Raw genomic sequence first — 27,717 nt, 5'->3', positions numbered from 1 at the left:
GCTCTGGAAACCTTTTATACTCTTAACATGGGTGAATCATCTAATTTATTATTAGCTATTTCCTTTGAAAACTTACATCTGGATTACCATATCCTTTGGAATGTGCACTTTCTAAGACACCTTGTATCTCGGTGTCTAATTGAAACTTTTGATCTAATATTCTTTCACATATATTTATACACATTATTGTAAAGTAACACTACATAGAGAAACCATTATTTTCATGTCAATTGCTAGGAAATACTTATCTACCCCCATATTTACCATTTGAAAAGCTCGTCATTCTTTCCTAAAGATCTGAGTTTCCACCTGTTATCATTTTCCACCTGCCTGAAGAACTTCCTTCTGCATTTCTTGCAGCATGGGTCTACAGGCAATGAATTCTCTTGGTTTTCTTTTATCTGAAAACATGCTTGTATTGCCTTCAATACTGAAGGATTTTTTTTTTTTGCTGAGTATAGAATTCTGGGTTTTCTGTTTTTCTTTTAGCACTTTAAATATATTGTTCCTCTGCTTTCTAGTCTCATTGTTACTGAGAAGGAGTCAGCAGTCATTTAAATTGTTCTCCTGTACACAATGTGTCATTGTCTCAGCCCTCTTTCAAGATTTTCTCTTCACGTTTGGTTTACAACAGTTTGACTCTGATGTGACTAGATGTGGCTTTTCTTTGGACTTGTCCTGCTTGAGGCTTCCTGAAATTTCAGATGCTGTAAATTTCTTTCTTTCACCAAATTGAGAAAATTTCAGGCCTTATTTTTTCACATATCTTGTTCTGTCCATTTTCTCTCTTCTCTCCTTCTGGGATTCCATTTACACAATGTTAGACCTTTGGATATTATTCCTCAGGCCCTTGAGGCAGTTAATTTTTTTCAGTCTTTTCTCTCTGGTCTCCAAGTTGTATACTTTCTATTGATCTATATTTGAGTTCATTAATTTTTTCTTTTATCATATTCATTTTGTGACAATCCCATTCAGTGAATATTTTTATTTCAGATACTGTATTTTTTAGTTCTAGAATTTTTATTTTTTATAGTTTCTAGTTCCCTGTTAAGATTTATTATCTTTTCATTCATTATCAGCATATTTTTCCTTACATCCTTGAGCAGAGTTATAATAGCTGCTTTAAAATCCTTGTCTGATACTTCCAACATCAGTGTTTTTTAGAGCTCCGGCTTTGATAACTGTGTTTTCTCTTTAAAATTGTTCATGTTTCCTGTTTTTTTTTCATTAAGTAACTATGGGTTGTATTTTAGACATTGTGAATGATGTGTTGTAGAAAATGAATTCTTTTATATTTCTCTGAAAAATGTCAATTGTTTTAACAGACACTTAACTTGGCTGGACTCAAGCTACTAACTCTCTCCTGCAACAGGCAGAAGCTTAAATCACAGTATTTGTTCTTTTAAGTTTCACTGGCCTGCTTGAGTCTGCCGCAAGCAGCTGTGATTCAGCGGTCAGCCAAGAATTTGGGAGGAGTTTATACACAGAATTTGAGGCTCTCTCTTTCCGGAACTCTCCTTTCTTGAATTTCTTACCTCAATTTCTAGTGGCTGTAGTTGCCCTAAATTCTGTCCTCTGGTTCTTCAGTAAGTAAGATTGCAGGTTTTCTATTGGATTTTTTAGCCTCCCCATCTGGTGAAGACTTGGGTGTGCCCTCAGTGTAAAAGCTAAAAATGAGAAATTCACCGTGTGCTGTTCCCTTCATCCAGGTGTTAACTCTCCTCCAGTATCTGCCGGCTTTGGGCCATTATCCAATTCCATCAGACAGTTGATTTAATATTTTGTCAGGAGTTTACAGTTGTTATCTATAGGAGATTTGATTCAATAGGCACTACTCAGCTATACCAGAGCTGGAAAATGTGTGCTAAATATGAATTCAAATGTTAGAGCCCTCTCACACTCCATGATATCCACATATATAATCTCCTTACAAAAAAAAATATATGAGGGAGGTATTATTTTCCTCATTTTAGAAATAAAGAGATGTGGCTCAAAGAAGTTAAAGAGGCTGGCTTTATCAACCAGGGTCCAGGAGGGAAACAGAATTTAACTCAGATAGTTCAAAAGAAGATTATAATAGACTACCTACAGAGATATAGATAAAGTTAGGGAAACCAAAAAGAATGCTGAGGCATCCAGAGATTAGCAACAAAGAGAAGCTGTTGTTACTCCCAAGGCAGAAAGATCGATGGGAGGAAAAAAATGTGACCAGAGTCCCAGAAGAGCTAAAGTCACACAGGAGGAACGGTCATGCATGAGTTGTAGTTATAGAGGAATACTGCCACCACCAGAGAAGCTTTGCTGAGGCATGGAACAGGCAAGGAAGAAGACCTGGCGCCTCTCTCCTCCTACTGTCTACTCTCCTCCCAGTTCCTCCCACTGGCTGAATTCAACAAGAAGCCAACTGGCAAGGAAATACAGGAAATAAGAGATCAAGGAGTCAGCCTCCAGGAGGGACACAGAGTAGGGCAGAAGAGGGTGGATGCGTTTTGGCAGACTATAAATAACCAGCACACTTGCCTAAAATAGGTTTGCCAGACTTAGGAAATAATAACACAGTATGCCCTGTTAAATTGGAATTTCATAGTTTTAAAAAAAGTAATTTTTTAGTGTAAGTATGTTCCACGTGATGGGGTATACTTAAAATGAAAAATTATTCCTTGTTTACTTAAAATTCAAATTTAACTGGGTGTCAACTTAGTCTAGACCAGTAAGTAAGAGAACCTTATTTTGAATCCACGCCTAAGATACAATCCTAGTAGTCTTCTTTTTACCATCCCACAGCTTTTTTATATTTTACATGCTTACTTTGTACAAGTATATCTCTCTTACCAGACTGGAAGTTCCCGGGGGAGAAAGACCATGTCTTATTCATCTGTATATCTTATTATTTTTCATCTCCTCCAACCTCGTTCCCAGAATTTTGCAATGTCTTAGACATAGAAGGTGTTTAATACATTTTTGTTTAGCACGTTGAGCCCTTTTTGAGTATTTCATTGAATCTGATTTTTCATTATCTGTTTCTTTAAAATACATTTCTGCTAAAGTCACATATTGACCGAAATTAAAGTCTGATGTCAGGTCAATTTTCATAAGTATTCAGAGTCCATTTTCTGCCTTTTCATCACTTCCTCTTAGAACTCCATAGTGACCATATAAGAAAACTATTATCCAGGCATCTTGCTACTCAGGTTTTATGAGGTTTCTCTGAATCAAGTGACTGAGCATTGGGTCAACACAAACGAAACTGAAAAACAAAACAAAACAAAAAACCTTTAAAAATGTATTCTATCATCAAAGCTTTAGGGAGGGAAAAAAACCTGCTCTACTATAAAAGACTGAAAAAGACTTCCAAATCCCAATAAGATGACATTCCTGAGAATAAAAGCTTACTTTCTCACTGATTTTTTAAAATTCCATTGTTTATTCTCTAATTCTGGAGCAAGTTATTAATAGATAATTTCTTTCAGGATAATTTGCTGGGTTCTAGTATTTATTATTAATGAGCTTTTGCTCGTAGTATATATATACACAAGTTTAATGAACAATAATTTTTGAGTAGGTAAATAGTTATCAATTACTTAATTTTGTCTCTTTACAAAAAATCCCTCTAATGGGATAAGTTTTGCATTAATATTGAAAATCAACAAACCTCAAATATAAAAAATATGAAAAGAACCCTGTTGCCTTCAGAGCTCCTAGAATTATATACTTAGACACTCAATTTCTATCTGCATTGAGTGAATAAATATTTTTTTTAAATGGGACTAAAAAGAATACTGTGTACAACTCAGGACATCATGTGCTTAGCTCACTAGTCCCAGAAAAGTGATTTTATGGTCTATGATCTTTAAAACATGAGCAGATTTAGCTGAATAATATGTGATAATTGAAATTTCTCAGACCATAATGAAACTCTAATCAGTGTCTTTCAGTGAAAGAAAAACTTTTGAGTTTAGGCCTATTTTTCCAAAGGTTTCCACATGATCCTTCCACATGACCTTTTCCAGTCATACAAGTACATAACCTTTTTTACTGTAAACTATATACTAAGTGCTTTACATTCATCATTAAATTTACTCTTCAAGTAATCCTGTGAGGTAGGTCTTATATGATTATTACCATTCCACAGATGAGGGCATTGAGGCATAGAGAGGTTATATAACTTGCCTAAGAACATATAGCTAGTAAGTGCTGAAGGTAACAAGAACCAAATCTAAGTCTATCAGACTACTAAACAAGTGCTCTTAATCTTTACACTTCTGATTCCTAACTTCTTTGACCTTACACCCCAGCAATAAAAAAATTTTTACTGGTATACACATGTTCTACTAGACTAACATATTATGAAAATATTATGTACATTCTAAAACATGCAAAGATTGAAATTTTAAGAGGATAAGAAACCATAAATAGAAATAGAAGCACCAATAGTTTTATCACATGCTCCATGTGATATCATATCACAACATATCACATCATCTTGTACAAACCCTGTGTGCTGAATGTCCATTCTAGAGAATGTTGCTCTAAATTAGATTCTCTAGAAATTGTTTGATTTTTTTAAATGAAAATATTATTCACAGCTTTTGCCAAATCTAGTATACTAGTATCATACTATGTTCAAACACAGTATACTATGTTTGAACTCATGATTTCTTAGGCAAGGCCATTCCAACATGATTCAGCAGGAACAGGAAAACACAGAGTAAGAATAGCAGTCAGAAGAGATGGCTACAGAGAGAGCAGGAAAAGATAAATAGAGATGGAAGAACATTCGTTGGCATTCAGAAAAATCAGGCTAATTAACATTTTTAAAATTAACAGCTTAGAGTCCTTTTTATAATAAGAACAAATAGTAATTATGAATATAAACATTCCTTATATATAAATAAATAATATTATGAGTACATATAATTATATAAAAAACAGAAAGTAAACCACATTATGACCAAAAACAGCCATTACTTAAAACTGAAAATATGGTTAGAAATAACATGGGTATATAAATGTTATTCCTAAAATCAACCAATACTAAATCTATAATTTACTATAGATTTCCTATGTATTAAGTGAAAGCACATATTTAAACTCAGAAACTCTATCAAGATTGTTTCACAAACATCTGCCTGGGGAATTCCCAGGAGGTCCAGTGGTTAGGACTTGGCGCTTTCACTGCTATGGCCCACGTTCAATCCCTGGTCAGGGAACTAAGATCCCACAAGCCGTGCAGCACGGCCAAACAAACAAACATCTGCCTGGATTTCTCAGTCATTTATGTGGTCTGGTTTTCGTAAGGTGACACAAATAAAACCTGCATATATGATAAATAAAGACTCAAGAAAATTATTACATATATCTGAATGGAAAATGTTTAGATCTTTCCCTTACTAACATTATTTTGCTATTCTTTGACTTTCAATTATATTTTCTTTGGTCTTTTTTGGATTGTTCATGTTCTGGAAATGGGGCAGGGAAAGAGTTGGGTTTGGAAATGGCACCTTTAAACATCTCAGGATCTTGAAATTTTCTTTAGCTTTTCTATTCAGACTTTTCCCTTTTAGTCAAGGTGAAACTCTAGATTCACACCTTGTGAGGCTCCTTTTCAATCTGAAGCCAGAAAACTCAGACCAAAGAAAGGCTTGACATTTCTCTGTAGAGGAGATAGGCTCTCATAAACATTATATTATGCATCAGTAATAGCAGACTTTATGAAAATTTCCCAAGAAATTCCTAAGAAATACTAGCTAAATTTCCGAAGAAATACTAGCTAATATAATCATCTATCCCATTAACTAAAATTTCAGCTTTAATGCCTAAACTCTAATCTTTCATGACAAGGAATAAGATATGAGCTATCTTTTCTCCAAACCTGAGTCTTATTATATGTCTTTCTTCTTATTCCATGTTCTTGCTATATGTCTTTCTTCTTCCTAAATAATAATTTTTTAAAAGGACCAGCTTTGAGCTCCTATGAGATGCAATTTGCTATCTCTGCTCTAAATTTGCAAAGACTCTATTGATATAAAATGCCCTTTCTTTGGCATTCTTTGAAAGAAAACAGTCTGGAAATAGTAAGTGTTGCTATTGCTTTATTCCTTTAACTAAACATCATCTCTTGCGCTAATGTGCAGGCCATGCATTAACCATTCTCAGCACATCACGATAAACATTGTTTTGATCATGAACCTGGGCATTGAAAACCACCTTGACTTCATTAAGCTTCAACTTAATTGTACCCATTGCAAGGATTCCAGACAAACCTGCCTTCTGCAAAGCTGTATTTGGAGTAAGTATATACACCAGAGATACTGCCTCCGCTTTTTCCAAAGTTACAATAACTACATGACAAGACAAATTTTTTTAATGCCTACATTACTCTTGGGAAGAAAACTCTGTGCCAAAGAAACTAACTGTTTTAATTCTTCAAATCAATGACGTATAATCTATTGAACTACTCTGTTAACTGATATACGCACAGAATATGTCATTATTTTATTTTTTAAGTTTGTTCTGTTTTCCTTAATACTCTTTCATGTTCAGATAACATAAACTTGCAACACACAAACACCAAAGTATGTCATTTACAACATAAGAGTGAATTAGATAATTTATTTTATTATTCAGAATCAGTATACTTACTTACTAATTTTTATTTATACTCTCTCTCCACAAAGGATTTAGATGGTTATATAAAAATTTTAATATCTACAATATAAAGACTGAGAGCCAACAGTGTATCAAGCAAAGCTATGTTTTGCCATGGATGACTGTATTTTAAAGTTCTACCACAGTGCTCTTAAAAAGCAACTTCACCAGAAAATGACTAGAGCTCATCAATGAATTCGGTAAAGTTGGAGGATACAAAATTAATACACAAAAATCTTTGCATCCCTATACACTAACAACAAAAGATCAGAAAGAGAAATCAAGGAAACAATCCCATTTACCATCGCATCAAAAAGAATAAAATACCTAGGAAGAAACCAACCTAAAGAGACAAAAGACCTCTTTTCTGAAAACAATAAGACGCTGATGAAAGAAACCAGAGATGACACAAACAGATGGAAGGATATACTATGTTTCTTGGATTGGAAGAATCAATATTGTCAAAATGAATATACTACCCAAGGCAATCTACAGAGTCAGTGCAATCCCTATCAAATTACCAATGGAATTTTTCACAGAACTAGAACAAAAAATTCTAAAATTTATATGGAAACACAAAAGACCTCGAATAGCCAAAGCAATCCTGAGAAAGGAAAACGGAGCTGGAGGAATCAGACGCCCTCACTTCAGACTATACAACAGAGCTACAGTAATCAAAACAGTATGGTACTGGCACAAAAACAGAAATATAAATCAATGGAACAGAATAGAAGGCCCAGAAGTAAACTCATGCACCTATGGTCAACTAATCTATGACAAAGGAGGCAAGAATATACGATGGAGAAAGACAGTCTCTTCAATAAGTGGTGCTGGGAAAACTGGACAGCTACATGTAAAAAAACGAAATCAGAACACTCTCTAACACCATACACAAAAGTAAACTTGAAATGGATCAAAGACCTAAATGTAAGGCCAGACACTATAAAACTCTTAGAGGAAAACAGAGGCAGAACACCCTTTGACATAAATTCCAGCAATATCTTTTTGGATCTACCTCTTAGAGAAATGAAAATAAAAACAAAAATAAACAAATGGGACCTAATTAAACTTAAAAACATCTGCACAGCAAAGGAAAACATAAAAAAAATGAAAAGGCAACACAGAATGGGAGAATATTTGCAAATGAAGCAACTGACAAGGGATTAATCTCCAAAATATACAAACAGCTCATATAGCTCTATGTCCAAAAAACAAACAACCTAATCAAAAAATGGGCAGATCTAAATAGACATTTCTCCAAAGAAGACATACAGATGGCCAAAATGCACATGAAAAGATGCTCAACATCACTAATTATCAGAGAAATGCAAATCAAAACTACAATGAGGTAGCATCTCACACCAGTCAGAAAGACCATCATCAAAAAGTCTACAAACAATAAATGCTGGAGAGGGTGTGGAGGAAAGGGAACCCTCCTGCACTGTTGGTGGGAATGTAAAGTGGTATAACCATTATGGAGAACAGTATGGAGTTTCCTTAAAAAACTAAAAATAGAACTACCATATAATCCAGCAATCTCACTCCTGGGCATATATCTGGAGAAAACTCTAATTCGAAAAGATACATGCACCCCAATGTTCATAGCAGCACTATTTACAATAGCCAAGCCATGGAAGCAACCTAAATGTCCATCGACAGATGAATGGATAAAGAAGATGTGGTACTTATATACAATGGAATATTACTCAGCCACAAAAAAGAATGAAATAATAATATCTGCAGCAACATGGATGGACCTAGATTATCATACTAAGTGAAGTAAGACAGAGAAAGACAAATATCATATCACTTATATGTGGAATCTAAAAAAAATGATACAAATGAACTTATTTACAAAACAGAAATAGAGTCACAGATGTAGAAAACAAACTTATGGTTACCAGGGGGAAGGGGGAGGAGGGATAAATTGGGAGACTGGGATTGACATATACATACTACTATATATAAAATAGATAACTAATAAGGACCTACTGTATAGCACAGGGAACTCTACTCAATACTCTGTAATGACCTATATGGGAAAAGAATCTAAAAAAGAGTAGATACATGTATATGTATAACTGATTCACTTTGCTGTATAACAGAAACTAACACAACATTGTAAATCAACTATATTCCCATAAAAATTTTTTAAACAAGCAACTTCAATGTACTAAAGAATAGAATGCTGATAGGTAATTTAATCAAAAATATAAATTAGGTTAATAAATATATGAGGAAGATGTGGTGTAGCACAATTTAGTTGTAGGAGACATTTTTCAGATTGACATATTGTTATTACTTAGAGGGTTAATTTTAATATCAGCTGGCAATTTTAATTACCACACATTTAATTATGTGAAAGAGCAGTCATGGGGCCAATTGGACGCTCTATGGAAAATTTAGCTCCCTTCACTCCATGCATAATTTTCATCAACCCCCAATAGCCCCAAATAAATGCTTAATCTTAGTTTAAAAAATGTCCTACATAAGCCTTGCCTTAGCATCTTCTTTCAACCAGATGGCCTCCCCAAGCCCTTGTTGAAATTTTGGAGCCACCACTAGCAATCTGCAAAATCATAGGTTTGAATATGACAGCCTCAGTTTAAACCTCTACTTGCTACTGAATCTCTCTATTTTCAAAGAGTAACTAAAAGGGAGAAAGCACTTCTAAGTTTCAAAAAAATTAAAATTCTGGTAATTTAATTGGAGTGGGAATGGAGAATGCTTATTAAAATATTTGATATAAATCAATATAAAGTCTAAGAAAGAAAAGAGATGAACTTAATGTAGATCCAAAATCATCATTGAAATAGACCTAATATTGTGTTGTTGTTGTTTTAAATAGCAACGTGTGTTTATGGTTTGAGTTGACTCAAGGTTTTGAAGTTCTTATGTATGTAAACAAATTCCCCCTGGCTCCCATCCTTTGCCCATATTTCCCCTAATACTACTTGATTTCTAATACTGTCATAATTTTAACTACACCTATATGCTGTTGACTACCAAATCTGGGTATTTAACAGGAGTTTCACTCTCATATCCATTTATCTCCTAAAATCTCTACCAGATATGACATAGACTTCCTCAATCTCAACTTGCCCAAAACTAAACTCATGGTATCTTCCCTACCCCAACCCTCCTCTTATAATTACTTAATTGTTGGTATCCCATCCACTCGATCACCCATATTAGAAACTGAATACTTCCTATCCCTCACTCTCTTTACATTTAATCAGTGATCAAGTTCTGTCACTCTAACCTACTAAACATTTTTTGTTTTGTTTATTGTTTTACTAAACATTTTTAAATTCCTTATCTTCCTTCTACTACCTAAGCGCAGACCCTCATTTTCACTCCCCTGGAACAATGGTCTCCTAACTTATCTCTCTGCCATCAATTTTGTTCTCCTACAGTTGTCTCCTACACTGCTGCTGGAGAAGTCTGAAATGCTGTCAGTGTGTTCTAAAATGCAAACCTATCCATATCATCAATCTATTTAAAATTCTTAATGATCCCCCAAAGATTTGTACATTACTTCCCAAGTGTGCTTCTCAGAACTCTAGTCCCCAAAGATGATCTTTCATAAGTGTTTCATAGTCAAAAACTGTATAGTATACCCTTGTTTTGGAGAGTAACAATACATATTAGCATATTTAAGTTTCTAAGAGACTCTACATTAGTCTTTTTGATCCAATGTTTTCCAAAGTTGTTTTCCCATAGAATTCTCCGGCTAGGAATAAAATATTCTATCAAGTATCTGCTAGGAAACCTCCTTAACGTATCACACGAGGTCTTGAATGACCTGGACTCCGCCCCATCTTCAGCCATCATTCCCAACCCCCAACCCCCCAACATCTTGCTCTATTCTCTAGCACCACTCAAGCATCTGTTCTCAGCCCTTGGCCCTAGCTCAAGCTGCTGCTTGTCTCCAGTCTTTTTCAAGACTTGTTTCAAAAGTCACTTCTGCAGAAAACCTTGTCCTACACCTCCTATGTGCTTCCACAGCCCTCCACGCTTGCTTCTCTCCTTACATTCAGCAACAATATGGTAAGTGTAACCATTATTTGGAATTTCTCTCCCCTACTAGACTGTGAGCCTCTTGAAGGCAATGAGTACATTTTATTCACTTTGTGTCCCCAGCATAAGTGCAATACTTGGCATTTAGTGAGACTGAAATGAAATAAATAGTGCCTGGCCCATGTAGCAGGTACCCATAAATAAATCTCAAAAATATTAGTTGTATCAGAAACAGGTTTCTCTCGGCCATAAGGCACTTATTTGAAGGTCTTTGAATATAAATCAGTTCTTTCAATGATGATTTTTATCTGATGCATTCAATAAATTCTTTATAATCACCACTGTGCAATCACAGACACTGGTGTGCCTTTTACTGCTCTGACAGCACATACAATATCGTTCTAGAAATCTGAAGAGCTGTGGTCTTTCCTTGAGTTTCTTTTTAAGCTAAATGTTTCAGATACACAGAACTGAGTAGGCAAAAGGAGGATGTCATTTCGGAGTCCCTGGATTGGTTCATGAAAGGATATAGTGAGGTAAAGTAATGTTGACACAGTGCCCTCTATCAAAATAGTGTGCTGGTCTAAGAAAATGATCACAAGCAGCATATGTGCTGGTTGAGGAAAAGTAGTGCATTTCTGATGCTATGTTACATCTGAAGTTTTTAAACAGGCAGACTTTCAGAATAGAGACAGGAAAAATCTGGTATCCAGGTCATTCCTAGCTCTTCTCCTGGGAGATCATCTGAAGTTGTTTTTAAGCTCCCAGCAATCCTGACTGGTAAATAATGACTACTTCGTTGTAAGGCAGATGGTCCTCTTAGAACTGAAGGCTGGATGGATGTTTACTAAAAATCATGCTAAAGTATCTTTTCTTATAATTCTGTTCCTTTTTTACTTATCATACGTCACACCTATCATTTCTCTTATACTTCCGCAGAACAGTTAAATCCCTACATACTTGCAGCTTAGTGAGAATTTGTGTATTTGGATCCTTTAATATTTCTGGGTAAGTGAGCCTTCAATTTAAACATCTCTTGCAATCTTTAATGGGTTCCTTCCACCATGGAATAGAAGTATGTGCCAAAAGGGCACACCTCCATCCAGCTGTGTAGGGAAGATCCATCTCTGGTCCAATGGCATATGATTTCTGAAAGAATCTCATTACATAGCAATCACATGTGTTGAATTTCATTATGACGTTACTTATACAGCAGAGAACAGACTGCTATATTCTCTGATAAGGAACTTTGAAAGGATTCTAACCCTACAAATTCCAAAAATGTGGGAGGATGATAAAAATTGAACACTACTGGCTTTGGTTCCCTGAGACATCAAGAATGCTCCTAGGATTATAGAGGGAGCCTCAGCTTCACCACCTTGCCATGTGTTATAATAGTGACCTGGCTACTCTTTTCCAGACCTAGAAATCGGCAAGGATAAGGAAGAAAATTCTGTTTATTTTTTTCTCAATGAAGCAGCAGAGAAAAAAAGCATAATAGAAAAGAGAAGGCAGAAACAGCAATTTCCTTCTTTTTCTCTCTCTTTTCAATTCTTCCTCTTTTGTCTTTAATTTACATGGGATCCTGAGGATATTACCAACACCTTCACATTGCACTCACAGTCCCTTTTATGTGCAACTCATCTCTTTACTTGGTTATTTTGATACCATCTCCACTTCCACACCAAAAATGTTTATATCTCCAATATAATAACAGAAATATTTTTATTCATAGGATTTGAGATGAAAGATTTATATAAATGTATTTAAGTGCATAGCTGTATCTTTTTGTTTGGGGTATTTTTTTCTCTAGTCCGTATTATAACCTTCTATCATTTTGCAAACAGTTATAAGTCCCCTTTTCTTTTTTAGTCATTATCATTTTCTATGACTTTCCTGAATTTCTGGAACATATTTCCATCCCAAGCTGTTGTTAGGTTTCTTTTGAAGTGAAGTCCTGCTGTATCTTCCCTGGTATATATGTCTAAACTTGTATTTACTTATTTTACTTTTCTTTCCTAATTCACATTGACAATGTTTCCCAATTTAGGTCACCAATGTACTTCATTATCATGCTCTTTGCCTTCTTAAGAGTCTAGATAAGGAATAAAATGTCCAATAGAATAAACATGACCTTATTCTGACTCCTTTGGCACTCAGCCAGGCATCTTGACACAATAGCCTCATTCTTACTCTTTGTCAATGGCTAATAACTATTGCCCAAATTAGTTGAAGCAAGATTTCAAATGATGTACATCATATCATATCAAAAAATGTCTCAGGGCCCAAATAAGTAGCAACCTATATTCCTTTCTTTTGTTTAGCAGTTTTAGTAGGAAACAATCATTTAATACACTTGATATAATCTACTTTTTATAAAAGGCAACAAGGCTTGAGATTCTATTCCACCTAATGTTTACACATTTTCTCCCCCTGTGTTTGATGTCAGACTTGCAGGATCTCGCTTTTGGCTTTTTGACTTGATTTGTTTGGTGTTTTTGTGGGCTTTGAAGGTGTGTATCTAATACCTAGACTTGAGGCAACTTGATATTGTGGGAAACCCATTAGATTTGCAGCTGAGACCTGGGTTCTAATCCTGGCTCTGCTATTAATTAGTGATAATCTTGGCTAAGACAATCAAGTTGTCAAGGCTTGAATTTTTTCATCTGTACAATGAAACAGTTAGATTTAAATTTATCACATCTCTACATATTCTGAATCTCTGACTTTCTGTATGTTTTTAAAACTTCTTTCCTTTGGACTGATCCTATAGAAGACTGAACAGAGGCTGCCAATACAACTTGATTTAAAAGCCTCTGAAAGGTCCATCTAGCACAAACATCCAGAAACATTTGGCTTTCGATTCCATCGTAAAGAGTTGTCAGCATGTGTGACAGCCAAGGAAGAAGAGGTACAGTCTCCAGAAGGCCTTGATTAACTAGTATATATATTTTTCCTGGGTATGGTTCACTCACTATGTCCTTTTAGTGGGTAGGTATTAATTTCTTTAATTACTGAGGCAACTCTTTGGAATTTGAAGGTGTGAAAGGCAAAATAATAAACATATGTTGCTTAGGTAAAGGACTTTGATGTCTATCTCAAAGAAGGAGCAAGCAGCAAGGGACCATGGGAGTAAATGGTCACTGATAAATGCCACTTAAAGGAGAATACAAGCTTAATAACTAAATACAAGCCCACTAAATAAATACATTTTGAATGATTCTTGCATCCACATTTTGTATTCTCTCTCCTTTTTCTCTCCCTTCTATCTACCTACTAACCCTACAAAGTACTCACTACACTGAACTGTCCAGGATACCCCACCACAGAATCCTGCCTAGAATTGCCCTGCTCTTGTCATCTCTATAGATGGAGGTCTTTACCAAAACTGCCAAAATATCTTCATCAGAATGTCCTGAGTCTCATACAGTAACCGATGCTTATGTGTCAATGGGGGCTAACTTTCTAGATGAAATAAGGTAGGTTTCATAGGAAGAAAGACAAAAGAACTTTAAACAAAAGAGGATGCTTCACAGGAATTTTAAGGGCTGATGCAACCAGTGAGGGAGATACTTTGAGACACTTAGGGACCTGTAGCAATCTTTAAGTCACACCTTTAAAGAAAGCCTACCAATGGAATAAGCTTTAATATAATGAATAATATATAAATTCATATGCCTCTTGCCACAATTTGCCTTCTTACATTCTGTGTCATACTAAAGACATACATTAACCTGAATTCAAGTTGATAAATATATTTATGAAATATGAGCAATATATTTATGAAATATGAGCAAATATGAGCAATTATTATTATTAATACTATGATTAATTAGTTTCAACAATATATTTATTGTTTATATAAACAATAAATATATATAACATATTATATATATTATAACAATATATATTTATTTATTGTTCAATAATATATTAGTTTCAACAAATATATTTATGAAATATGAGCAATATATTTATGAAATATGAGCAAATGTGAGCAATTATTATTATTAATACTATGATTAATTAGTTTCAACAATCCTGACCAGTGTTTATAATATGACCTCCCTAATCTTGAATTCTTCTCATTGTACTTTTATTCTGATTATTAAAAAAAACATATATTTGTTGTAAAAAGTTAGAAAAAACAGAAAAGTATAAATAAGCAAAAGGTAGTAAACCAAACAAATAATCTATGAGCCAGAGAGAACCAGTTAATAAGTAGGTATATTTCTTTTCAGTCATTTTTTTCCCTAAAAACTATAACAATGCTATATATTATTTATATACATATATGTGTCTCAGTTAACCAATATCCTAAAAAAAGGTGCTTATCTGTCCTATGTATGTAGCATAGTTTATGTAATGATTTTCCTATTTTTAGACATTTAAATTATTTCAAATTTTAATTATAAGAAACAGTGAGAAAAAAATGATTATAAAAAATTATCCCCATCTGTAATTATTGCCATAAAAATTCCTATGCAATTACTGGTTTAAAAATATAAATATTTCAAGATTCTTGATAGTATAGTGAAGTTATGCTTAAGTAGCAGAAACAGTAAATATATGTGTAAGTGTAAAAAAATATAATTTTTTCTTTTCTTCCCTTATTTAAAAGATGTATGACTTTTTAAAGCAAAAAATTATGACACTGTATCAATGAATTTACAACAAATATAAATGTAATATATATGACAGTAATAGCACTAAAGAAAAGAGATAAGTGGAATTATACTACTGCAAGTTTTCTATATTTTATCTGGAGTAATTCAATATAGCTCTAAGCAGATTAGGATAAGTTAAAGATGCATTTTTTAAACACTAGAGAAACTAAAAAATAATGAAAAGAATAGTAGTTAGAAAGTCAACAGAGGAATTAAAATGAAATATTTTAAAACAGTCAACACAAAAGAAGGAAGGAAATGAGGAACAGAAGAACAAAAACAAATCAATGAAATAAATAGAAAACAGCAAAATGGCAGACCTAAATACAGACAAATGAGCAATTATATTAAAGCAAACTAAACACTCCAATCAGAAGGCAGAGATTACAAGAATGGTAAAAATCAAGTACTAACTATATACTGTCTACATGAGATACACTTTAAATACAAAGACAAATAGATTTAAAGTAAAAAAGGTAAAGGTACCCCATGCAAACAGTAAACACAAGAAAGCAGGAGTTGTTAATTAATATCAGACAAAATAGACTTCAAGAAAAGGAGTGTTACTAGGGACAAAAAGAGATACTTCAATAATGATAAAGGATCAATATATTAGGAAGATACAACAGTTATGAATATGTATGTAGTCTATGATGGATGGTAAATTCTCAATGAAAACTCCATTTCTAGAGAAGGAGGAGCATGAATTCTGGGTAGACAGCTAGCCATTTCTGCCACAGGCAGATTACTTACCCTCTCTGTAAAATAGGATAATGCTTTATAGGGTTGTGAGAATTAAGTGACTGCCCATAGTGAGCGCTTAATCAAGTGAGTTGTTGTTGATCTTAATGTTACTATCATCTTGTGGCAGACTGCACAATACTCAAAGTATTCACTGAGCAAAGGCTCAGGTAAAATAGTTGTCCCTCTTCACAGGTAAAAATCCCCTGAAGAAGGGCTGAAGCAAGTAGAATGTCCACCCAAGTGTCATTATAGGATACGAAGTATGGAAGTGGGACTCCAAGAAAGGAAAAAAAAATATTACAGGTGGTTGGGGTTGGGGGAGAGGGTCTAAAGAGAATTTGGATTTGGGAAGAGCCTAGAGAGAGAACTTGTATAATGAAAAGATTAAGTTTGTTGTGTGGTGTGAAATGTTGCCTTCTCCTCCACCCGTCATGAAAACAAAATCTACATTACTCACCAAACTGGTTAGGATAAAGTTCAGCAGAGAGTAACTCTGAAGAGCAATATCATAAACAAAACAGATGCTTCTTTCTTGCTCATGAAAGAGAAGTCAAGAGACAGTCAGTCCAAGGCTGGTATGGTAGCTCTACACCATACAAAGATCCTTCCAGTTTTCTGCTGTATAGCCTTAGGTACAGCCGTTAGGTATAGCTGTTGAACTCTTGGTCCAATACCAGTTTTGGAGCACCAGTCACCACAACTGTATTCCAAGCAGCAAGATGGAAGAAGGGAAAGAATAGATACAAACTCCTTCTTTCAAGATTTTCCGTAAATATCACACAATACTTCTTAAATCTCATTGGCAAATACTCATCATATGGCCACTCCTTAGCAAAGCTCTAGGCTAGGAAATGTAGCCTTTTAGCTGGACCATAATGCATCCAACTAAAATTCAGCGTTCTCTTATTGAAAAAGGATACTTATCAATACTTATAGATTATATTTGTAGATGTGTTATTTGTATATGTTTATGTGTGGAAAAAAGATATGCACGATAGCTGGGTCTACTGAATGAAAAGCGAAAGGCTGTCAATGGGAGCCAGTTTCACAAGAGTTAGGTCATAAAACAGATGTTTCCCTTCCTTCTCATTAAATTCTTACTACAGTTATAAGCTAGCACTTAATTATTCCATGTAAGCTTGCTTCTTACTTTTAGCTCTCCAATTAGCTTTAACTTCACTGAAGGTTTAGTAGGCCTACAGGTCTAGTGTAGGGTAGATAATGCAGCAGGAAACAAACATAAAGATATTACTGTAGGGTAAAAATAAATTTTTATGGTAGTGGAATAGATCCTTAAGTATGACCCCTTACCCAGTCTAATGTTACAAAGGTCTGCAGTTCTGAAACTCTTTGATCTGATTCCTCATGGGCTGCTTCAGTTACTGAACTTGGGCATTTATGAAGTACAAGGAAGGCATTAGGGAGTGGCATCCACACATTTGTATCCTTATTTGTATGCCTAGCACTGCTTGTTTGGTAGTTTAGCAGTAAACTAAAGTGAAAGTAGCCTTGAACTGAGTTGCCATTCTCATCAATCTTCGAACCTGAATTGGATTTTATCAACTGGCCCAGCTCAAAGGGAAAAAGATTATGCTATATACATTTTTAGTAGTTTTCCTGCACTCTCTTTCCTACCACATTTTTGTATCATTAGGCCAGCCTGACCCATGTACCTATGACCAGAACAAAAAGAAAAGCTAATGATGTTTCAGCTCTGTTCAAGGTTATCATACAGCGTCATCTATCCTTTTATTCAACAAACATTCACTAAACACTGACTATGTACCAGGCATTGTGTTCAGCTCTGGGAATGTAGCAAAGAACAAGTGCTTAAAGGTCTTATCAGAAATGCCTTTCCTCTGGGGCTTCCCTGGTGGGGCAAGTGGTTGAGAATCCACCTGCCAAAGCAGGGGACACAGGTTCAAGCCCTGGTCTGGGAAGATCCCACATCCCACATGCCGCAGAGCAACTAAGCCCGTGCACCACAACAACTGAGCCTGCGCTCTACAGTCTGCGAGCCACAACTACTGAGGCCCGCACGCCTAGAGCCTGTGCTCTGCAACGAGAAGCCACCGCAGTGAGAAGCCCACAAGCCTGCGTGCAGCAACGAAGACCCAACACAGCCAAAAATAAATAAATAAATAAATAAAAAGAAAAAAGAGATGCCTTTCCTCAAAGTCTCATCCAAAGTTGCTTCCCTCAACTACCCAATATTCTCTCTCTCTTTCCTCATTTGTTTTATTCATAGCCTCTTTTAGTAATCTGTTTGTCATTTTATTTCTTTTTTAGTCTTAACTCTAAGTTCCATGAAGGGAGATTCTATCTGCTCCTTTTACCACTGCATCCCATCTCTAGCACAGTATGATACTTAAACACTCAAATATTTGACTAATGAACTAACATAATGGACCTTCAATACATATTTTTGGTTTTTCTGATTAGAGTTCAGTATTTAGAACAAAGAAATTCCCCCCAAAAAAGCTTTGAGAAAAATCTCTTTAATAATTGAATTATTCAGTTACTAAATCAAATCATTTTCTACAATGATTCAAAGAACTAGTATCTGCTTTATATAAAACAAGTTGACTGTTCTAATCTCCCAACATAATTCTTATTTTTGTTTGCCAAACACTACTGGACTTAATTTACCAGCAGGTGGCACTCCAAAGTAAAGCTGAACAGGCTATTACTACCCACTCTCTCCTACCCAACCTCTCCCTACAACTTTTTTTCCATTGGTTATAGTAATTAGTAAGTGGTTATTGGTGAGAAAAGCCTTCCACATTTTTCTTTCTAATAAATTCTTTACACTTTAACATGGCATTTAGATAATTCTTGTTAAAGGAGAATCCCTAGACAAAGATATGTGACATGTAAGAAATTCTTAGGAAAGAGCTAAAAGTAAAAAATTTAGAACTGAGGAGAGGTAAATTATAAAAACAAGATCAAAGAAAATAAAAAAGCAAATAGTTGTTACATTTTCCCAAATCAATTCATGTAGAGATCTGACAAACTTGAACTAGGTAATTAGCAGTCTGGGTTATTAAAACTTCTTCAAAAACAATTTCCCTATGACTTCCTATTACATCAGATGGTCCAAATATTCGATTTTATGTATACCCGTTATGTTTTATGGAAGTGTGATTGTAAAGTTTTTTATATATATATGGCAAGTATCATATATGAGACTTTACAAAGCACTCTAATATACATTAGCTTATTTCATATTTGATCTTCACACCAATCCTGCAGGCATGGCAAATGTTTTTATACTGACTCAGAAAGATTCGGTGATTTAAGTGAGCTGGTAAATTGCAGAGCAGGGAACAGAACCCCAAATTTTTGACAACTTCAGTGCTCATTTTTCTATATCATATTAACTTTTGGGGAACACATTCAACCCAATACAAATAACTTTTACCAATAAGACAAAAATAAAGTAGTCCAATAGACCATAACCATTCTTTATTAAAAGTATGTATTTTCTTTACAGCACAAATTGATTTTTTTTCACTTCTTTATTATCTGTCTCTCTCAGCTAGAATCTAAGCTTCCTGAAGGTAGGAACCAGCTTAGTGTCTAGCATTCAGTTGAGGTTCAAAAAACATTTCAAAGATGAATTAGTTGATTCTGACTAGGAGAAATAAAGAAAGAAAATTCTGTATAAAATAAAAAGTTCTTAGCCATTGCTGCAGGAAATTTCCCATCACTTTCAAGTCACATTTTTATTGTGATCAGTAGATAACCAAAATAAATCAGTTAAATATTGAAAAAGTAAGTCAATTAACCAAGTGTGCCAGCCACAACATGGGCTTTAAATGTCATTCTAAGTCCTGTGATTTACAAGTAGTCCATTAGAGGTTACAAGGGGAAATGGGAGAGGAAAATGGGCAGGGAGCAAACAGCCTTTACCTCCCACTTGCGCCCTTGCTTCAAACCCTTCTCATTTGTTTTACATAGCTTAGTTTGGGTAAGAGAAATAGCTATTCTAAATTTTTTTTTTTTTAAGTTTGGAAATCATTGATCTACAGACAAGCAAACAGATCATCAGATTATTTTTTTCTCTTAAGTATTTTGTCTAAGTATTCTCTTAACAGCAAAAATAACTAATTGTTGTTTGGTATTGCCCTCCTGATAATGAGAGCTAATTTATTTACATCCTCATACTTACCTTGGAATATTTAGTTGAGTTTTAAGAGTAAAGCAATAATTTGTTTGGCTGGTTATTTTCTTAACTTCTAAAAACCATCTTCAATCAGCATCACAGATTTGTAAATTTGCCCTAATATTTAGATACCAACCATTTACATAGTGTGTAGAGCTGAGAAAACATGAGTTTAGGAGTCAGATAGAACTGGCTTGAAATGATCTTGGTATTTCCTATGTGTGATCTTAGGTAGGTCATTTCTTTCAGTTTCTTATCTGCAAAATAGGGATAATGATCCCTATTCCACAGGATTATTATGAGAGTTATATAAACAAATTATGTAAAAGCACCTTGCACATAACATGTACCAAATAAATGTTAGTTTTTCTCCCTCAAATAGTATATTCAAAACTTTTTTCAGGGATTTGTTATAACGTTTTTTCTAATTTCAACTTTTTCATGCTGAAGAAGCCTACTATTACTTAGCAAAGTTAAATTTTTGCTTATATTTTGCTTTCTACACATGCCTAATTAAAGTTATCTCAAATCAGTAAGTGGCTAAATTCTTTCTAAAAACATAACTCAAAGAGATTAAACGATAGATGATTTATATCTCAAAAATATACATTGCCGGGACTTCCCTGGTGGCGCAGTGGTTAAGAATCCACCTGCCAATGCAGGAGACACGGGATAGATCCCTGGTCCAGGAAGATCCCGCATGCCACGAAGCAACTAAGCCCATGCACCACAACTACCGAACCTGCACTCTAGAGCCCCCAAGCCACAACTATTTAGCCCGCGCACCACAACTACCAAAGCCCGCGCACCCTAGAGCCTCCGCACCGCAACTACTGAGCCCACACGCCACAACTACTGAAGCCTGTGTGCTCTAGGGCCCGCATGCTGCAACTACTGAGACTGCACACTGCAACTACTGAAGCCTGCGCACCTAGAGCCCATGCTCCGCAATAAGAGAAGCCACCGCAATGAGAAGCCCACACACCACAACCAAGAGTAGCCCCCGCTCGCCACTAGAGTAAAGCCCGTGCACAGCAACAAAGACCCAATGCAGCCAAAAAAAATTTTTTTTTAATTAAAAAAAATATATACATTGCCTATCTTGATTTACACATGACTTTTTGAAACTGGCATAAATCTCATGAATGGGCATAGTGCCCTATAAACAGATGGATGTGAATGCTCAGGTGCCAGAAATCCATCCTGGCCACAGTTCATGTAGAATGTTAAAATGGTGACAGTTCTTGTAACTGGTCATCTGTTCTTAGTAATAATTAAGGTTATCAGAAATAGAAAACAAATTCCAAAATACAAGAATATTTATTCAATCTTGAGCAAGAATTTACAAATATTTCATATTCAAATATTTTTGGTGTCCTTTAAACTATCAATGTGCATCTGATGTAGATAATCTTTCTATGGTTATGGCTGAAAAAGTACCAATCTAGGTTGCTGGTTTATAGTAATAGCTCTGCTTTTCTAGTTTCTGCCTTTGTAGTTTCTCCTTTCTAGTTCTCCTTAAGCAGAGTCATTCCTAAAATCAACAGAGATTCCTAAATTATGCAGTAATTATATTAGCAAAGATAGAACAATGAAGATGTTCATTTTAGTGGTATTTATGATAGAGGAAAACTGGAAAGTGCTTAGACAGTTACCAACAGAGGACGGTTAAATCAACTGTTCTAACCATACAATGGCTAAATTATGCTATATCCACACTGTACTATGCAGCCAATAACATTATGTGGTAGGAGAATAAAGAAATGAGAAATGATCATGGTATTTTACCATGGAAATGTATAACACAAATGATTATTAAAAAAATACTTCAATCAATGACAAGCTAAATATATTCAGGAGCTCTTTATTCTATATTCAGAATCTGACCATTTATCACCTCCTCTGCTACTGCTTTTGTCCCAGTCATCATCTTCTTTTACCTGAACTATTGCTATTGCATTGTATCTGGCCTTCCTGCTTCTGCTTCTTGCCCCACTTCTGTCAGATCTTAATAAAAGAGATCACGTCACCCCTCTGCTCCAAATCCTCCAATGGATTGTTAGCTCACTTAGATTAAAAGTTACCAAAATAGCTTACAATGACCTACGTGATTGAAACCTGTACCCTTCTCCCCAGGACTCTCTCCACCCTCACCTCATTCTTTCTCTTACCTTGTCTCCCATTGTACTCCCACCTGCTCACTCCTTTCTAGTCTTCTAATTTTCTTGCTGAACCTTGAACACACCAGGACTTCGCACTTGCAGTTCCCTCTTGCCTGGAATGCTCTTCCCCTGGTATTCAATGGCTCATACTCTTTCTCTTTCCCCAGGTTTCTCTTTAGTCACCTTTTCAGAGAGGACTTCCTTTCATCCTGTTTAGCATTACAATCCTCCTCTATCCCCAATCCTACTCTGGACTTCCTATATTTCTTCTCTGCTTTCTCTTTTGCCCTTGTACTTAACCACACCTAACATACCAAAATTTTACTTATATATTTTTGTCTATTGCCTGCCTCATTCTCTCTACCGTTTAAGTTTCATGAGGCAAGGATTTTGGTCTGCTTTGCTGTGTTATCTCCATCTGGCACACAGAAGATTGCTAGAGAGAGGGTAGTGTGAGAAGAGATTTTGTTAACAGGGAAGAGCCAATTTTGACTCCAGTTGGATCTGTTTCTTTGACTTTAGCCTTTGCTTTCCGTTGCTTTTGTTATTACAATCATACATAATGGCCTGCCTCAGGGAACTCTACCCACCTGTGAATGGCTGCAAGAAAGAATTAATGCATCCCCTCCCCGAGACTGGCCATTCCAGGAGATGTTTTGCAAGACTGAGGCCCTTTTTACTTTACTTCCTCCCCGCCTCTCCCTCTCTATTCTGCCTTTTTACTTTATTTCCCTCTGTGATTCTATAAAAGAAACTGGCATCCAGACCCCCGTAAGATGGTTGTTTTGGGGACTCTAGTCCGCCATCTTCTCTGTCTGCTGGCTTTCCAAGTAAAGCCGTATTCCTTGCCTCAGCACCTCATCTCCCGATTTACTGACCTGTCGTGCGGTGAGCAGAGCGAGCTCAGACTCAGTAACAAATTCACTCAGTGATCCAATTTCTCAAGGCCAAGAATAAGTTGTAAAATTTAAGAGAGTAATTTAGGGGGGTTGAAACTTAAGTTCTGTATTTATATAGCCATTACTTTGTTTTACAAAGAACTGTGGAGTGAGAATTAATAATGCCTGTTCATCAACTTCATCCACTAATCAGGTAGCCATTATAAAAATCTCAGCCAGAAATTAAAAAAAAAAAAAAGTTAGACTTTCCACACTGTTGTAAAGTTTTTAAGGAGAGAAAGAGTATTAAATCTGTTGTAACAGAATAGGTTGTGACAGATGGAATATTTATAAATGGAATGGAATATTTATAAATGGAATATTTCCTGCCATATCAATAAACAAAGGATGTCACAGTCATCAAGGATTGCAGCCCTCCAACGTTAAGCCTGTGAGCCCTGAGGAAACTCAGGGCTGAAAAGAATACCCGCCATCTAGCAGCCATCAGACTGCAGCCACTCCCTGCAGTGAGCCCTGAGGAAACTCAGGATGTGAAGATACAGGATAGGGGCCCCAGATAGCTGAGGTGCATATCAAAGGAATGATTTCAGTGAGCCCAGACTTTTGCATCTTCCCATACATAGAAAAGCGCTAAATTCCTTAAATTGAGATATCTGGTTTTTTTAAATTAGCAATAATCTTCTGACTTTCCGGACTACCTGCCCTTTGTTGCAAAACTATATATCCTGGCTCCTCTCCTCGCCTCCTCGGGCTGCAGTCCTCACTTTGCCCCAAATAAAACTTAACTTACAACTCTCACGTTGTGCATTTTTTCAAGTCAACAACTGAAAGGTTCTTGGTCAAATTCCACTTTCCGCATTATAAGAATATGTAAACTAAGCAAGCTTGATTAAGTACATTGCAATTTAACTGCTGTACTTTTTAAGTTCTAAAGTCAAATGCTTGTCTGATAAATGTGAATTTTTTCCCCCTATTTGTCTAGTGATTATTGATGATCAAGCTAATGAAGCAGTTATTTGGCATAATACTAGGGTTCCTTCACTAAAACATAACTTTTTATTAATGAGGCCAAATGAATGTTCTATTGAAACTACAATTCAAGCTAATGTCATTAACTTACAGAAAATAAGACCTAAGACGTCTTATTAAAATTTTATCCTTTTATCAGAACTGAAAAATAACTTTTTTCTCCTTAGAAAATCAGAATTTATATGTTTTGTAAAATAACAAAAATTATGGTTTAACCAATACTGATTTCTGAATTTTTAACATTACTAAACATTTTAATTTGGACTGAGAAAATATGCTAATGACAACTCTTTACAATAATGATATCAAATAATTTTCCAAATAAAACCTTAATAAGCACAGGTACTTTTTTTTAAAATAAATTTATTTATTTTATTTATTTATTTTTGGCTGCATTGGGTCTTCGTTGCTGCGCACGGGCTTTCTCTAGTTGCAGTTAGTGGGAGCTACTCTTCGTTGCGGTGCGTGGGCTTCTCATTGCGGTGGCTTCTCTTGTTGCAGAGCATGGGCTCTAGGTGCATGGGCTTCAGTAGCCAGGCGCGCAGGCTCTAGAGCGCAGGCTCAGTAGTTGTGGTGCACGGGTTTAGCTGCTCCGTGGCATGTGGGATCTTCCTGGACCAGGGATTGAGAACCCGTGTCCCCTGCATTGGCAGGCGGATTCTTAACCACCGCGCCACCAGGGAAGCCCTAAGCACAGGTATTCTTAAGAGCTCTTACAGAAGACAGGATTAGAAGTTGTGTTAGTTGCAGCAGACTTCTAGGATTTTCACTATATATCTTGCACTGATGTAGAGGGTCAGCTTCATGGGCATGCATTCTGTGCAGGAGCATAGGGTTTTGTGCTAGGTTGTATTATCAGATTAACTACTTGATACCCTTTTAAAAGCAGAGATCCTTTGACTGAGGAGATCATACATAGATCAAGTAGATTTCCATGGAGAATGTGTATAGGTAGAGGGAAGGAAGGGTGAGGAGAAATATGGCAGCAAAAAATTCTGGGAAACGAAGTCAGTGTGGACTGCTCAATCTTTCCACTACCTACAGATGTGAACTTAAAAGTTCACATGAAGCTTCAGCTTTGCCCAAAGCTAACAGGTCAATGTTGTCCTTTGTCAGGAAAAACTTAGGGCGCATAATGTCCATAGCTCATTTTACTCTGCATCAGGTTAATTGGCTAATCCTTCTCCAACTTTCCAGTAAAAGTAGTTGGGTTCCCTCCAACTTTCTAGTAAAAGTAGTTGGGCTCCTAGGCCTTGATAACTTGTGCAGTACCCGATTTTTCTAAGATTGGAGTCTGTCTTCCCCTATTCCCAATCTACTCTGGAATTGGACCACTCCTGTGGGGGGAAAAAGTACTCATTAGGGATAAGGATCTAAAGTGAGTAAGAGCTAGGTGTCAAAGATTAACTTGTTTTCCTAAGGACATCTCAGACAAAACTGATTCTGACAGATGATCTAGTTTAGCATCAGTAGCTGAGGACATGTATAGTTGGGTAGAACCAGGGAACATGTCACCTTAGTTATTCAAAGATTAAGTCTATCAGACGGCAGGATTCTCTCATGGCTGGTTTTAAAATACAATGCTCATATTTTAATGGCCTGAATGTTTCCACTGCTATATTTAACATTTGTGCAGATTAGAAGGGGAAAATAATGGAACTCTGGCCTCCCATTTGCTTATCTTTTAAATCTTCACACTGTGTTGATACAAAAGAAAAACACTGTGGTGTCACTATAAAACAAAAACATTTGGGGGCTAAACTCTATTTCTACCTAATACTGCTCATGACCAACTTTTTATATCTAAAAGCTGGTGATTGCCAGTTTGGCTACACAATTTTTTTGATAATAGAATTCTAACTGCCACAGAGAAAGGAGGAATGGTGGAAAGCCTGACTCCTTTCCTAACTCAGGGAGGCATACTACATAAATACTTTCAAACTCAAAGAGATTCCAATTTGAGTACAACTTTGTATGCTACTGTATGTCATATATTTTCACTCACAGTTCATTTCTGACAATTCTACTCACCAAATGTGTGGCTTTTTTCCCACACCAAGCAATTCTCCAATTCTCTGCAAACACAAGCTGGGTATCCTACAATTCAATTCAATTCTGATACTATCTACCTGGACACAACATCAGATCCCACAGGTTAAGGCCTCAGTCCCATAAGACTGCCCTACTTCAGATGCCAATAAGAAGCCCAGGTTGTTACCAACTGGCTATAAATTAGAGGTTCCCACAAGCCCTTCCTCAGGTTCAATTAATATGCTAGAATGGCTCACAGCACTCAGGAAAACAGTTTACTTAATAGATTACTGGTTTGTCATAGAAGAATACATGACTCAGGAACAGCGCGATAGAAGAGATACATAGGGCAAGGTATGGGGGAAGAAGCATGGAGCTTCCATGCCCCTCCAGGTGTACCAGCCTCCCAGCACATGTTTACCAACCAGAAAGCTCTTCAAATCCCGTCTTTTGAGTTTTATGGAGCTTTCATTATAGTAGGCGTGACTGATTGGTGATTGATTCAACCTCCAGCCCCTCTCCCCTCCCTGGAGGCTGGGTGGTGGGGCTGAAAACTTCAGTCCTCTAATAATGTAGTTGGTTCTCTTGGCAACCAGCCTCCACCCTCAGCGGCTTTCCTAAAGTCCTGTAATTAACATAAACTCAGGTATGGTTGACTGGAGCTTGTTACGAATTACATCTTTTTCTCTCTCTTACCACTCAGTTAAGTCCAAGGGTTTTAAAAAATCTGTGCCAGGAATGGGGATTGAAACCAAATTATATTTCTGATTAGAAACCATGATATCACAATAGTATAGTATAACTTTGAGTTATATAAGTTATACTTGTATCTACTGAACAAAAAATGTTAGTGAAACAGTTACTTTTTGAAAAATCATTATGCTAACTGATAAGAACTGGATCTTTGTCCTTGGAAAATGTATAGTCTATTTCTGGAAGCTAAAACAGACACAAGACAGCTTGTATTTGGTGTGAAATAAGTGGTACAGAAAAATCAGTTCTGAGGAGTGAGAGGAACACTGTAGACAGGACTGGAAGGGAAGAATTTTATGAAAAAAAAGGTTAAAAAAAATTTTAGCAAATCAAACATATTATTTCATATTAGTAAAAGAAGTATATAAAATGTTTAAGTTTATAAAGCATTTGTGACCTTTTCAATAAGATACTGTATCTAAGGTTATAAAAAGTTGCCTGTTGGGAATTCCCTGGTGGTCCAGTGGTTAGGACTCTGCACTTTCACTGCCGAGGGTGCGGGTTCCATCCTTAGTCAGGGAACTAAGATCCCACAAGCTGCACAGTTCAGCCAAAAATAAAAAATAAAAATAATAAAAACAAAAAGTTGCCTGTTATTC

General features: G+C 35.8%; 1 protein-coding gene and 1 long non-coding RNA gene across 18 annotated transcripts in view; both read right to left on the bottom strand.

The window, feature by feature from the left end:
• LOC309640741 overlaps positions 1–14,508 on the bottom strand; it is a 35,313-nt gene extending 20,805 nt beyond the window's left edge. Inside the window, exon 1 of the long non-coding RNA XR_014252378.1 lies at positions 12–14,508. This is a non-coding gene — a long non-coding RNA (uncharacterized lncRNA). The remainder of the gene's footprint in view (positions 1–11) is intronic.
• LOC309642016 (uncharacterized protein) overlaps positions 1–27,717 on the bottom strand; it is a 302,740-nt gene that overhangs the window by 256,378 nt on the left and 18,645 nt on the right. For 2 of the 17 annotated variants that reach the window (XR_014252895.1, XM_082422935.1), the window contains exon 4: positions 19,721–24,975. The exons of 13 other annotated variants lie outside the window; for them this stretch is intronic. Coding sequence is in view for 1 of the 4 variants with exons in the window: in XM_082422933.1 (XP_082279059.1) it covers positions 27,586–27,655 (70 nt within the window). In the remaining 3 variants the exon portion in view is untranslated. 2 more of the 17 variants (XR_014252894.1, XM_082422933.1) reach the window with 2 other exon arrangements.

Source organism: Balaenoptera physalus, assembly GCF_965194825.1.
Source record: "Balaenoptera physalus genome assembly, chromosome: 13".
NCBI lineage: Eukaryota > Metazoa > Chordata > Mammalia > Artiodactyla > Balaenopteridae > Balaenoptera > Balaenoptera physalus.
Note: the sequence above shows the minus strand (reverse complement) of the source record. Positions and strands in the feature narration are given on the sequence as shown.